Raw genomic sequence first — 14,934 nt, forward strand, 5'->3', positions numbered from 1 at the left:
TCCTATTCTTATGTACTTCCTTTACTGTACACACTTGCAAAATGGGAAATCAGTTGTGACTGTAAGTGGGAAATAGTAACAAGAAGCATAGAAGAAATATTGTAAAATTCTCAAAATGAACAGACCACCTATATACTGCCCTTTCTGTAATTTCCTTATTTTTAATTTAAGTCCTCTTAGCTGAATAAAGCTCTAGGTGTAATGAACTGTTGTAGTTATCTCTCTGCCTTGCTTCTCAAGATGATGTGAGGGTGATGGTGAGCAGGCAGCGTGAGATGTAGCAGAGTGGCTGGTGGGAGTGGTTTCTGTGACGATGCATTTGACAAGGTGGCCAGTTGTTGGATGTGGTCCTGGACACACTTTTTCAGGCCTTCTACTGCTCACATGGTTAGGGGGAATTGTGCTGGGCTAGGTGACTGCCAACCCATTTAAACTTCCCCAGGCATTCCAAAAGCCCTCTCCCCATGCCGGCCATTCCTTCCTCCTTTCCCTTGATTTCCCCTTACTAGGCAAAAACATTGTCTCTGTTGTCTCCAAACTGTCTCTGGACTGAACTGGCAGAAAAGTGCTTGGGGTGTGTTGTCCATGTTCCAGATCTTGGAGGCACTGGGATAGATAACACCACCATTTTGCTGGTACTGGTTATCTGCTCTCAGGAAACCTGTTTGTTTCAGTCCATGGAGAGAAGCTATCATTCAAGGCAAGATGCAGAAATTAGCTGAATCCTGTGCAGGTTGACTGTGACAAAGCCTAAAACATGGAAATTTTGCACAAAACATGGGAGCTTCAGAAAGACCCCCCGAGAGCAAGATCTAGAAGCATGCATCCTTTCTTGGTAATACATTTACAAACTTACAGCCTTCTGCTTCTATTGATCTGGTTTCCCACTGTTCACTTTGCTGCTTTTTTTGGAACTCAAGGTGAGTTTAAAGGTGAGTTTAAAAGTGAGTTGCTGCTTGAAAGGGTATATTTAAAAAAGAAATTGGTTATAATTTTGTGTGGACTGAGTGTATTTTATTCAAGGGTTGTAAGATGTATATACTATCCTTTTTTTGTGTGTTTTGTTTTTTTTCTTTCCTGTAATCGTATCTTCTTAGTCCAATTTCTGCTCTCTATGTAAAGAGTAAATTCTGCTTATTTCTTTTTTTTAATTCATTGCAGTGTTCTTTGTAGTATATACTTCATTACCATATACTTGCACTTGTATTACCACTTGCACCTTTTTTTACAATTGCTAGACAGGAATGGAATGTATTTTCAAACATGGTAACAAGGCTATATGTGAAATTAACAATGTGGTTTAATATCTGATTGTTCAAGTGTAAGCTAAAAAAATAAGGTAATATGGACCTTGTGTACTACAGTAATGTTCTGTATAACTTGGACCAGTTCCTTTGGAGGAATGCTTAAGCATTAAAATGTCAAATCAAAATATATGCTCATGTAGTGCCAATTGTAATTATTGAGTGATGTGTATTAAGTACCTTGTTGTCCGTTCTGTTTTCTTGGGGGTTTTTTGACATTCAACCAATGCAATGATATGTATATTTTGAAAGATAGTTTATAGTCTTAGCTAGAAAATGAGTTGGGAAGTAATTAAAGACAAGAAAAAGTTTTTAACTTGTTTCACTACAACAGGTGGTTGCAACACAGCTGTCAAAAGAGAAGGCAGGGAAGAGAGGAGGAAGAGAAATGGTGCATTAGGCAAGGTTAATATTTCATGCTTGAACTGATTAATATGTATATAATGCTTATTTATAAATGTTTCTAAACGGAAACTGTTTATCTAGGCTTGTGACCTGAGATAACTACCAATCCCCTCAAGTGTATAGACAGTCGTCAGTAAAAATAAGAAAAAACAGACCAAAACAAATTTGCCATTTTCTTAGTGTCACAGTGCGTTTTGGAAAACACTCCTGAGTGATGGTTGAATAGGTTAAGAGGCACACAAATACTTCTTTATCCATTTTGTGCTGAAAATTAAATTGCAAGTACTTAATACAAAGGATGAATTTCTTTGATAATGATGATCTTAATTTTGTAGTGTCCTTCTTTCAGTATTACTTCAGGAATATTCTGTCAGATGTTCTCCATCCATGCTGTCTTTTTTGTCTCATAACCATAATGCTGTATTTTTCAGATTGAAGTATAACTCACTGAAGTCGTGTCTCACTTGAATTTATTGCTACATTGAAATTGTCTTTTCTGCTTTCATGCTGAATATTTAGTATTGAGACTTCTCATTATTCTTTTCACCAACAGTATCATTGGCAGCAATTATTGCTGACTGAAAAGCATTGCTTGGACAGAAAAATTTTGGAGGCAGGCTATGTGTTCCTGAATTTCAGTTGAAAGTCCTCAGTTGAAATTTATGACTTTCTAACTTCTTGATGAAGTTTAAAATGCATGTTTTAAAAAACATAAAATACCTGCTTCAGATACCTAGCCCATTTGTATTTGGTTTGACATATTGATATGTGTCTGAGAATTTCTGGTTACTGTCCACAGCTGTCTCTATCTTTGCCTGAGGTAGCCCAGAACATGGTGGATATGTTGGGGGTGGTGGTAAAAAAAGATTCTGGGTCCAAGGGTCCCAGGATTTTTAAACTGCTGTAACATTATCTTGATGGGCACTTAGCTGAAAACAAGAGGGGGTAGGTTAGTTTAAGTAAATGAATAAAAGTACATGCAATTAATTATTTGCACAAGTGCACTGGTACCGGTTTCTTACTAAACACGATCAGAATAGAGATGTTGGAAGTTCATTTTGAGAAGAAACCTCATTCAGAATGTCATTAATCCTATCCTATTTCTGAAATAAAGGAATTAGTGTGCAGTAGTTAGTTGTAAATCACCACATCTGTAATCTAGGGTGGCTTTGTTCAGAAATAGTCAGAAGATTATTTGACAGGTTGTATTTTATTTTTAATAAGCCATTGGACTGGAGTTATTAAATGTTCTGAAAATAGAAAAAGAAACTATTTTCCCAGGGGGTGTAGTTTTCTTTCTAAAAGCCAGTCAAAAATTGTTTTCACAAGACAAACTAGGAATACAGTCCCTGTAAACATGTTTTTTTCAAGTTCAGGGTTTTCAGCATAGCATTCATTGTGGAAAGGTGTTTTAAGTTGCACAATGTTACGAGTTTTTTAAAACAAAGCAATGAGCTTGAAACTTGTGTGTGTGTGTGTGTTTAGATATACACCCAGGTGTATATATTTACTGCTATGCATGTAATTTCAGAAAAAGATTTCTCTGCCTACATGACTTAGGAGAATGAATTAGCTGATTTTATTTGAGATGTTCTCAAATATTTTAACTTCTTTCTATGAACTTCTGCTGCAGGGTCTCTGTGACAAGCTTAAGTATCTGATTATCGAGGATCATTTTAATCTATAGTTCAAATTAGAGAATACCTTGTCTGTCACTTGTGCAGGAATTTGTGCATTGAGAGATGTTTCAGCAACTTTCAGACTTAAGAACCCCAAGAATGCAGTTGAGGATCTTTTCTTTGAGGGGAAGTATTTCTTAGTGTCTTTTTTGACAGGTTCTTCATGCTTGAAGAGCCGACTTACCGAGGTGGAAATTTCCATAGTACGTGGGGAGAGTCTGTCCCAGGCAAGGAGGGGAATGTAACTCTTCTTGGACAGTAATGTCACCTGTAATCTCAGCCTTCCTGCTGCTTCTAACATAATTCCCCAAAGTATTTCACCCAATTTCAGGTGTGAGAGGCTAAGGGACAGGTACTGTCGAGTAACACCAACATGTGCAGGCACCTGAGTGTGATTTTTTTCAGTTGCTAAGAGGAGAAAGCAATTCTTTGATTTCAAATGAACACTGTGTATTCACACTCCTTTTGCCTTTCATCTGTCTCTGGCGTCATAGGTTAGAAAGTCTGAAATTAATGAAATATATTAAAGTTGGCTTCTTAACCTCTTTTCTGGTTTCAGCACCCCACCAGCCTCTGGGCTGGTGGGAGAAGTGGGCAGCTGGTTTGTGCACATCTTTGAACTCCTGGCATCAGGTCCCAGTAGTTCACTGGTGCCACAAGGTGATTGTGTAAAGGTTCATCTTGGAGAACTCTGGATTTCAGTAAATTTCAGGGTAGAAAAGACCTTCCTATTTCTTTCAGGGTTAAGAGCTATTTTTATTCTTTCTTTATAAGGGAGTTGAATTGTTTACAGTTAATCATCAGAATATTCTGCAACCCTTAAAATGGGCTTGTTACCTGGAAATAATTTGGAGTCTGCTTTAAGTGCACTAGTTTTATTTTAGACTTGGCTAAGAATAAATATGCAGTTTCTTAGATATGAGATCTTGAAAGACAGGAAGATGTTATAAAACTCAGTGTATATTTTGTATTCTGTTTATATTCAGAGATATCCCCAAAGCTCCAAGCATTTCCTCAGATTTACAGCTTCATAACATTGCTTTTTTATTATGCCAGTGAGCACTGTAATTGTTTTGTTTTAAGTAGAGGTATGCATCTGAAAAAGAAAATTCCCTTTGCCAAAATTCCATACATAAGTGAATGGTGAAATGGTGAAATACTCAGCAGCTGGTGCTAGGTCATGCAAGTCCAGATGGAACAAACTTCCTTCACATAATGTCCAGAACATGGTCCTTTATTTTCAGGGAGGTTTGTAGAAAAGATGATGATCTTGATACATGTTAAAACCAAAGCACAGTTATTTGAAAAGTCAAAGAAGGCCCCCAGAAGCAGACAGTAAAATGAAACCTTATGCCCAGAGTGATCCAATGGAAAATCAAATGTTTGGTGAAAGAGTTAAACTAGAAAGGAAGGTGAATATCTGTGTCAGATGTGTTAAATTGTAAAGTAATTTCGGGATCTTTTAATTCAAATGTTGTCAATAGAGTTCAAATGTTTTCTATTTTATGTGCATCCAAATAGTTTTGGATTTTATTTAACAAGAAACAAGTACAGAAATGTATTTTGAAGAAAATATGTAATGTGAGAATATATTTTCTCACACTGACTTAATTAAATGTCATTATTTAATTAAGTGCAGGGTTCTGTAGTAGTTTATCACAGACCTTGTCTTCTGTTCTGTATAAACACTTCCAAAAATGCTTTCAAGAGATGACTTGCAGAAATATATCACACAAACTTTCTGAACAAGCTTCCCCCCGCCCCTTTCTGCTTTGTTAGTGCCATCAGAGGTAGTGAATTTCTGACAGAAAGCTGACCAGATCATTGATACAGAAAACAATGTAAAGTGCGGAGAGAGCAGTCTTCTTGTCTGTAGCTACACAGACCCAGCTAGAATATTGTTACGGGCTTGGTTGTGCTTGGGGTGCAACCCCAGACGTAAATGACAAAGTTCTAACATGCAATTCAGCAAATAAATAATTTCTGGTCAATAGATATGGAGGGCAAATACTATAGTTCTGCCATGGTAAGGAGAAAAATGACTAAAATTTTTCTCTAATGCAACTTGAACACCATATAATTACTGTTCAGTATGGTAACAGTATTTGGTCTTCATTTCCACAGTATGCAATAAAACTTCTTCCTACATAGTAATTCCTTCAGTACTTTAATAGAAATTGTGACTTCAATTTTCTTCAATTTTTCAACAGCTTTAGTGTGTTCGTCAGAATGGTGTCATGGCATCAAGCCTGTCAGTTTTCAAGAAGCATTTGGACAATGCTCTTAGATACATGGTTTAACTTTGAAGTTGCCTGGTGTGGATTTAGGAGTTTGACTTGATCCTCATGGGTCCCTTCCAGTTCAGGATACTCCATGATTCCATGATTCTAGACAACAAAGCTGTATACAGTATATCTAAGGTATATGCTGATTCATGCAAATGATTTATTTTAGAAGAGAAGGACAAGGCAAGGAGTAGGAGTACACCTACGGCTCTAGGTAGGAAAGGAGGAACAGATTTCTGAATCAAACAATGATGACATGTTTGGCTTACAAAAATTAGAAGAAACAAATGTCACTTCTAAACATTCATTAATCATGTCTACACTTTAGAGAGAAGACTTGTGGTGATGACATGACATATAAAATTTTTAAAGGCAACAAACCCAGTTACACAGTTTTAAAATACTGTGCGTCATTTAAAAATCTGTCTGGTTTTTTGTTTAGTCTGAAAACATTTTTGGGAATAATCAAGAGAAAATTCTTTGCTTCATTGGGAACCTGCAGTTTCAAACAGTGCTTGAAATGTCATTGCAGCACCTTGAATATAAGATCTCTTAACATATTCTTCAGCGCAACTTCTGGATATTTGCACCCGATTTTAGAAGGGAATCAGTTGTAATCTGGAGTTGATTTTGAGCACTCGCCACCATTAGAGGCTTATTTCTATAAATAATGAGTTGGACAGTCTGATTATTTCCAATTTTCAGTGTCTTTAGTAGAAGTTATGTTCTGGTTCCAGGACTTCTGGCAAATAAGTGGAACAATATGGGAGCATGTTCATTTTTAAACTCCTGGGTTCTTTTCTTGTTTACTAAAGAAGCACATGACCTTTGAATTACATTCACAGTGGTGCTTTTGTCTGTTTTGGTATAGCATCTGGTTTGGTAAGGAAACATTTTGTTGTTCTTAGTGGCCAGACTGTGCTGGTAATCATACTGGGTAGTAGCTTGTATTTGTACTAGTTTGGACATTCTTCTCAATGTTGTTTGCATGTCAAATATTACACTAATATTTATCACCTTATTTTAAGGAAACTGAGAATCATTCATTGTTTAATTTCTTGGGGGAGCATGTTGACTTTATCCTCAATCTCTATATTTATAAATTCCTTCCAGTTTATTTGAAAACACAGATTCTCTGTGTAGCCAGTGGGTGTACTCTACTTCAGCTGTTTTCCTTAAAAATCACTAATTGTTGTTTTCTAGTAAAACAGTTACATCTAGAAAGCATACCTTACACACAAGATCATTTTGAAACAGAAGAATTCTTACTGACATGAGTAGGGTTTAAACATGTGTAAAGGTTGAGAGATTGCTATTGAGAGCAGCCTGCCCACATCAATTATCACTTCTGATAGTAAAAAATTTAGCTGTTGGTTTTCCCTTTGCATTTCCCAGTTTACAGGGCAGATGTTGGGATAAATTTTATGCAATATTCCTGCTAATACAGGCTTATTACTATGTATTTTATTTTAAAATAAACACAAAAAGTATATTCAAAGTTAACTTAGCAATAGCTCAGAGTTCAAAATTGATAGTCTGTGTGTATCATGTGAAAACCAGCAATGCATGAGCCACACATCCCAGGCTCACGTATCTGTCGTTTGGGTGCAGAATACATTGTTTGTGGATTATCTGGATATACCGGCTCTTCTGTGCCTTTAGTAGGTGGTGTTTGGTGTATGGAGAATAGACCTTTGTCCAGGAATTCCAGAGAGCTAAAATTCTGATAGATTACTGCTTACACATATGAGATGGGAAATTACCCATAAAGCTAGAGGGCAGTCGCACCAGCAAGGAGCTCCTGTCAGAATTGGTAACCTTGGCAGGTCTGAAAGAGTGTTGATTGTAAACTCAAGCGTTCAGAGCTTAAGAAGTGCCAGAGCTAGGACTGCATGAGCAACCTTAATTTGTATGGATGATTCCGTAGTAATGGTATACTGTGGAAATGTTTCCGTTATTAACAGAATCTTACTGCATTCTTTGCATTTTGTCTCATACTTGCTGAACAAACAGTTATTCAGAGTTTGGGGGGTTTTATCTTATTTGAGCTACAGATTCCAAGCTTCATTTACCACACACCACCTAAACTGTGCAATACATACAGAACTCTAATGATTTTCTTGTCAAACTTTTAAGTGATGCTTTTGTTATGATGTTATATATATTGACCATATTACATTATCTTTATAGCAGCCCTGCAGGACTAATACTGGTATCTTCTTATTTTTAACTGACATGGGATGAAAAACAAAGGGAGATTAGGCCAGTATTATCATGGACTAATACTGGATGCTTTGCTCCGGATGACTAGAATGTATTTTCTCAGAGTACTTTTTGATGTTCAGAACAGTTATTCTTAGATGCAGGAGGGGGTGTTTAGCACTTCTAAGGATACAGACTCAGAAGTGTTAAGCTGACTATCTAGAATCTGAAGAATGTAACATGAGAAAACTTGAGTTTTGAAGATTTTCCCAGGATTGTAAAATAAATTGTATTGCAGAGGCAAAGTTTTAGCTGCTAGTCACCTAAAACTACCCAGGTTTTATTGTAGAGGTTCTAAAGATGAATCTGTAGTGAATGTTTGTTTACAGCTTACTCTGCATGCTCTTGCAGTTTTTAACAGCTGTACAGCAGAAAGAAGCAGATGCTGGAAACAGGAGATTTTGACCTATCTCTCTGGTTCCTTTGGTATCCACATTGTTTAACAATTCTAGAAATGCTTGGTGTGTGGGTGGTTTGGGTTTTTTAATTAATTTTTTTTTTATTCCTAATACATACAGGGGCTATTCCCTTTACCACATGTAAATTCTAAGTTTATAATTTTGCTATTGGTAGTGTACTTGTGAGTTTTTCAGCCTTCAGTAAAAGAAACAGTGAATACAAAATTCCATACAGGCCATCTCACCAATCTTCAGCAAACTGATTCGTGAATTTCAGCATCCTCTTCTATTACAAGTTATTAACCGATGATGTATGCTAGTAATTAAAAAAAAAAACAAACTGAAAACATACACTTTTCTCCTGCTTTTGAGCTATAGTTCTCTTTTTCTTCATGCTGTTTGTGGATCTCCCTTCTGAGGTCAGAACTGCTGTTTTTGGTTCTGATGACTTGCACTGCCACAGCCCTGGTCGGCTTGAAGGAACAAATGCTGAAAGGACTTAGGCTTATTTGACGTGTGTTTTAAATATTGCACGTTTAGTCTGCTCATTGCTACAAAAGCTTGGAAACATGTAGTATTTGAAGTACATATGAATTATTTGGAGAACTGCAGCCTATTTGAATCCAAGAAGCAAGTGATTTTGTTTGTTCCTGAGAAGTCACTAAAGTCACTAAGAAGTCACTAAACTTGAACATATTTTTCACAGGGGTGGCAAAACTTATATCCCTGTTGTGACTTGACCTCTTGTAAAATTTCAAATGTTCACCTGAAATTTACAGAGTTAGTCAATAAATGGATGAAAAATAATGCTCTGTAAGTAGTCTTTTATAGTAGTAAGTATTGAATAATTTTGCAAGTAAGTGAGAGTGGAATATCTCTGTTTGATTAGATAAATTAATGGAGAAATAAGTGGAGAAATTAAAAATGTAGAGACATTCCTAGACACAACAATTTCAGCTTCAACTTCTAACCTGTTCTTCAAATGAAACCTGCTTGCATAATGTGTCAATTTATTTTTGTTGTTAGCTGTTAAACCCTCCAAAGATAATCTTGAATACTGAATTCAAAGGAACACATCTTCAGTTTGTAGGGTTTATTATGTCACCCTTGAGGTCTATAGAGCTAGATTTGTATCATTCTGACCAACTCCAAGACTTACTGGTTTGCCCCATTTTCTCTGAATTTGCAACCCTGAATATGTTTGCTGTAAATAAAATGAGCTTCTTGTTTCACATAGTGTTTTGTTGTATTGTTAAAAAATTAATTATATATATATATACTGCTTAATTATATGTGTGTCTTTTTTCTTTTTTTTTTTTTTTCCGTTAGTTTTGCCAGCCTGGAGGATGGCAGCTTTCGAAAGAGAGAAAACAGCCAACATTCTTTGTGGTGGTTTTGACTGATATAGACTCAGAGAGGCACTACTGTTCCTGCTTAACTTTCTATGAAGCAGAGATTAACCTACAGGTAAAAACTTTACAATAAGTAACAAAATACAGAAAAAAGTGTCTAGAAACAATAGACTAATGTCATAGAGGACAAATACAGAAAATATTTTGTCGTTTCTGGTAAGGATGTATTTTTTCTATCATACACAAATGCATGTATTTTTGTTCAAAGGTAAGCTCAATCTACTTCCTTGTGTTTTTGTCTTACCTGCTTTAAAACAAACAAACAAACAAACAAAAAACTCCACAACAAGAAAGCAAACCCAGCCAAAAACATTTCATAGAATTTCTTTTTCTTCACCACATTTTTTTTTTTTAAAGGGACAGCCAATATTGTGTTCCTTTCATTTAGTTCTGTGCTTGACATAGCATGAATGATTCTCATCTTTGTTCTCGGAAAAATTGTTTATTAACTTCTGCTCCCTCTGCTGGCCAGCTCTTATCAGGCCAGCACAGGACAAATGTATACAAGCTATGCTGTAGGTATATACATATTCCTGTAAGTACATGTAGTGTGGGTGTAAATGGCATGATTTTAAAAATGGATAGAACAATTCTTCAGTTTTTAGGTAGGTCAGATTTTGGCTGTCAGCCACTTGGAAGTGTTGGTTTTAAACATGTATTCAGTTATTTTTTGGGCAACCTTAGTCTTTCAAAAATAGGCATTTTGTTTCCCATTTGATGTAAAGTATTTTGCAGAATCTCTGCTATGACATAATCTGTTATGGTATGTCATTATTATGTTTTTGGATGTTTTATTTCCCCACGTGAAAATTATAAAATAAGTAAAACCTTGGCATTAAGTCTATTAAAATTAGTTACGAATAAATAGATGGCTGACTGAAGTAGTTTTTTTTGCTTTATTAGTATAGTGTAACAATACTGATTATTTGCTTTTAATAATCCAAGTGTACTTACTCTTTGTTTTATTTTTAGAGCAATTAAAAATGTGGCATAGCAGCATTCTTTTTCTGGGCACAACTGGAAGCCAGAGAATAACAGTTGTTCTTATTTCATTAATGCTACAGTTTAGGTGGTTTTTATTTTTTTTCTTTAGATTATTAAAAGGAGTTAAAAGCAGAAATATAATAAAAAATTAGATGTATTTCAGTCTTAAATTTTAGTTTAGATCAGCTGACACCTTCCTGGTAAAATTTTTGTCATTAGTTAATGTCTCTCATTTTTCCTTTATTTTATAAATAAAGAGTGAAGTATTCTATAGTAGTTCTTTCCCAGCTGATAAAAATTTACAATGGCTGATTCTTCCTCCACTCTATGTATTTCATAATATATACTAAATTTAGCAAACTTGTTATTTATCCTGTGGTTTCTAGCAGCTGCTTTTGATTTAGTATTCCCATCTTTCAAGTAATGCTCATCACAAAACGTCCAGTATTAACTAAAAGGTTTTGGTTTTTTTCTTATATTGCCTAAGTATTAAAATAAAAAAAACCAAGAACAACAAAAAAAATTAAAATAAATAATTAAAAACCTGAGTGCAGCAGGATGTTGGTTCTCCTAATGCCATTCCTGGCTGGGTTGAAAAGAATGCATATTTTTCAGATGAACTTGCTGTGGTGAAATTTATTCTATGACTGCATTGTTTATAGCTAAACTTCCTGTTTCTTTCTAAAACCCTAAGAGAATAATTGAACGTGCCCTGTTACATGGTCATTAGACAAGAATTCAGCACATGTACAATCTGTAATGAAACATAAGCTTATGAAGCATTGGGCTATGAAAGTAATATTGATTTAACCTTTCAGATGCATGCCTCATTAAATAAGCAGTCCATGAAACGTGGTGTCCAGGGCTTGAAATGAAATCTGGACAATACTTTTCATGGTTACACTGTTAAATTTTTTTACCTAATGATATAACTCACTAAGACAAAAGTAAGATTAAATTTCAAAAAAAGAAGAATTACTTCTTTTTCAGTAGCCTTCCCCAGGTAAACCTTCCTGGTACACAAGATTGGTTGAAAGTCAGTTGAAGCAGAATCTCCTTGGCAAAATCATCTTCACAAAAACCTGGAATTAACCACTTGAAAGTTTCTGTGGTTAATTAAACTGCAAAATGAAAATAAATGAATTTCTCAGCTTGTGAATGCTAGAAGGGAACTATCAAACCTTTTTTGAGCCTTCTGCTTAATAATACAAGAACCTTTTTCATGCAATTGATCAAGCTGGGTCTGAGAAGGCTACTTCTGTCATTCTGGTTCCTTTTGTTTCTGCTTTATCTGTTTGTTACAAGATAATTTGTAAGTAAATTCTATCTGTAAAGCAAGGAGGTTGTATTCACATGGTATATCTAGGTGGTACCTATGATAGCCTGGGGTGCAAGATTAATATAGAAACTGTAAAAGCTACCTAGAGAAAAGTATTCTCCCTCTCTGAAAGCCCTGGATTCACTTTAATCTCTTGGCAGTTGCATGTCATAACAAGTTTTCCAGAGAAAAGCACAGGCTCTAGTAATCAGCTGATGGCATATTTTTAACTTCCTACTCCTAGAGAGAAAATGAAATACTGTTTTATTTGTTGACATCTATGAATCATACTTTGCATTGTTTCAGTATTGCCATTCTGAACTGACCTGTGTGGATGCTGGTCAGTTTTATTGGTGATCAGCTCTCATAAAGTTGTGACAATACATCAAAAAGATTGATATTCCTTTTAGTCTGGTCAGTACTCCATATCTGTACTCATAAGGGAGGTGAATACATGTTATTCCATGAAATATGGGAATAAAACTCACTTGATGCTATGGATGCAGGTGATACAGCTTTTCCATACAGCCCTTCATGAATTGTTCTGTTTTACAATGCTAGTCTCAGTTGTCCAAGTTACATTTCTTAAAGCTATACGAGAATATGTTCCTCGTCTGAGATTAAAATGAAACATTTTGAAAATTTGACCTTAACAGGACTCTGTCCTGGGTTCAGCTGTAACAGTTGTTTTTCTCTTTCTTAGTGGTTGGTGCAGTGCTGTGTTCTCAACTTTATTCTGGGAACAATGCTGATAACACACCAGTGTTTTAGTTGTTGCTAAGTAATGCTTACCCCAATCAAGAACTTTTCATTCTCATGCTCTGCCAGTGAGGAGGGGCAGGGGAAGCCAGGAGGGAGCAGAAACAGGACCCCTGACTCAGACTAGCCAAAGGGGTATTCCATACCACAGCACCAGTATATAAACTGGGGGGAGTCACCTAGAAGGGCAGAACGCTGCTTGGGTTGGGTTGGGTATTGGTCGATGAGTGATGAGCAATTGTGTACTGTGCATCACTTGTGTTTGGTTTTTTTCTTTCCTCCCCTTTTTAGTTTTGTATTCTCTCCCCTTGTTATTTTTTATTATTATTATTATTATTATTAGTGGTAGTAGTAGCAGTTTTGTATTATACCTGAGTTATTGGACTGTTCTTGTCTCAACCATTGGGGTTTACATTCTTTCAAATCTCCCACCTACCCCTCCAGGAGTGGGGTGGAAGAAGAGGGGGAGTGAGTGAGTGGCTGCATGGTTCTGAGTTATTCTGGCTGGATTTAGGCCACGGCAGAGTCTAGAGTTTGGAACATGAGTATGCGACTAGAGGCAGTCTGATAATGAGCTAATGACAATAAAGCTGTTGTCATTTAAGGACTTCCTTTAGTATGTTCCAGGGGAGTTCTGTGTGCAAGATTCCTTTCTACCAATAGAAAGTGTACAGAGTTCTGAGATACTGCACTGTTTTCTCCTTCCAGCTTTTTATGTCTCCAGCACATGCTTGGTCTGATCCACATTTCTGTCTGGCTTAAGGTGCCATTTAGATGCTGTAGCAAATAGGGCCGGATGCCTTACTGACTTGTATCTACAGGAATTAGGAGGAGAATATGTCAAAACATCCCTATTTCCTCTTCCGCCATAGTGCCTTGAAGAATTTTTTTTCTGGTGTTGGGTACCCACTTCCCCATTACTGTATTTTAATTGTTGCTGTGAACTTCAGATCTCATTGGTTTCAAGAAAACTTTGTCCTATCAGCCAAAGAAATAGTATACCTAGGTTATTTTAATGGTGACAGAAGCTGGAAGCTGTTGAGCAGCCAAAGGGTATTCAAAAGAATCTGAAATCAACAGAATTCACCTATAAAACTAATATACTCTGTGTAACTTTAGCCATCAAAAAAAATGCATACATATATTCATAAATACACGTATATGTATAGTTCTGTGTGCTATATACGCTGTCTGATGAAAGGTTGTTATTTCTAACAGCAATTTCTGGATGTTACCACTTAGCACACAAAGACTCGATTTGATACATTTGACTCAGCAGATACTTCTACTGACCTCAGCTGTGCTTCTTAACCAGTTGCACAGTTAAAATTTATACTAGCAATGCTTGGAAGAGCACCATAGATAGAATCTTTTTAAAACATGTTGACTCACTTCATTTGGGAACTTAATGGTCAAATTGTATGTTGCTGTGCACTTCAAAAGAAATTTATGCTCTCTCCCCAACCCTGCCATCAACAAATTAGAGAGTGATTTATGCCAGTAACTGAGCCTGTGCAACTGCATTTCTTGCATTACGAAAAATCTGCTCAATGAGGTCAGCACAAAACCCCAAGCATTCATTTATAACAATCTTACTACAAGATTGTATCTTGTGTGTTGTCTTAAGCATGTGTATGTTAAAATACTGTGATCACAAAGTTGCTAAGATTAAATATATCACTCTGGAAAATGCACGTAAGTAATACTTCACAAGTCTTCCATTTCCATTTCCTGCCATTCACATTGTCTTCCTCTCTCTGCTTCTCTGCAAAAAGAAATAATAAAAATCCAAAACAATAAAACGTCACATTCAGAACATTCACAAATAATTTTCTGAGTCAAGGGAAAATGCTGTTGCAGGGTGCAAAAGGAAAGTTTGGGGAGATTTAGATAGGACAGGAGTAAGAAATTCTTTTCTGTGAGAGTGGTGAGGCACTGGAACAGCCTGCCCAAGGAATTTTTGAATGTACCATCCCTGGCAGTGTTCAAGGCCAGGTTGGATGGAGCTTTGAGTAACCTGGTCTAGCAGGAGGTATCCCTGCCAACGGCAGGGGGATTGGAGCTAGTTGATCTTGATATCCTTGCCATCCCAAACCATTCTGTGATATGTTTGCAATCTTTGCATAAT

The 14,934-nt window shown here is 36.2% G+C and overlaps 1 protein-coding gene across 4 annotated transcripts in view; it reads left to right on the plus strand.

Moving 5' to 3' along the window:
• Positions 1 to 14,934, plus strand: part of SBF2 (SET binding factor 2) — a gene marked incomplete at both ends in the record, with an annotated part of 266,518 nt that overhangs the window by 106,893 nt on the left and 144,691 nt on the right. For all 4 annotated transcript variants that reach the window (XM_080619951.1, XM_080619950.1, XM_080619952.1 and 1 more), the window contains one exon: positions 9,663 to 9,800. In XM_080619951.1, the coding sequence (XP_080476077.1) occupies positions 9,663 to 9,800 (138 nt within the window). The remainder of the gene's footprint in view (positions 1 to 9,662; positions 9,801 to 14,934) is intronic.

Source organism: Psittacula echo, assembly GCF_963264785.1.
Source record: "Psittacula echo genome assembly, chromosome: 5".
NCBI lineage: Eukaryota > Metazoa > Chordata > Aves > Psittaciformes > Psittacidae > Psittacula > Psittacula echo.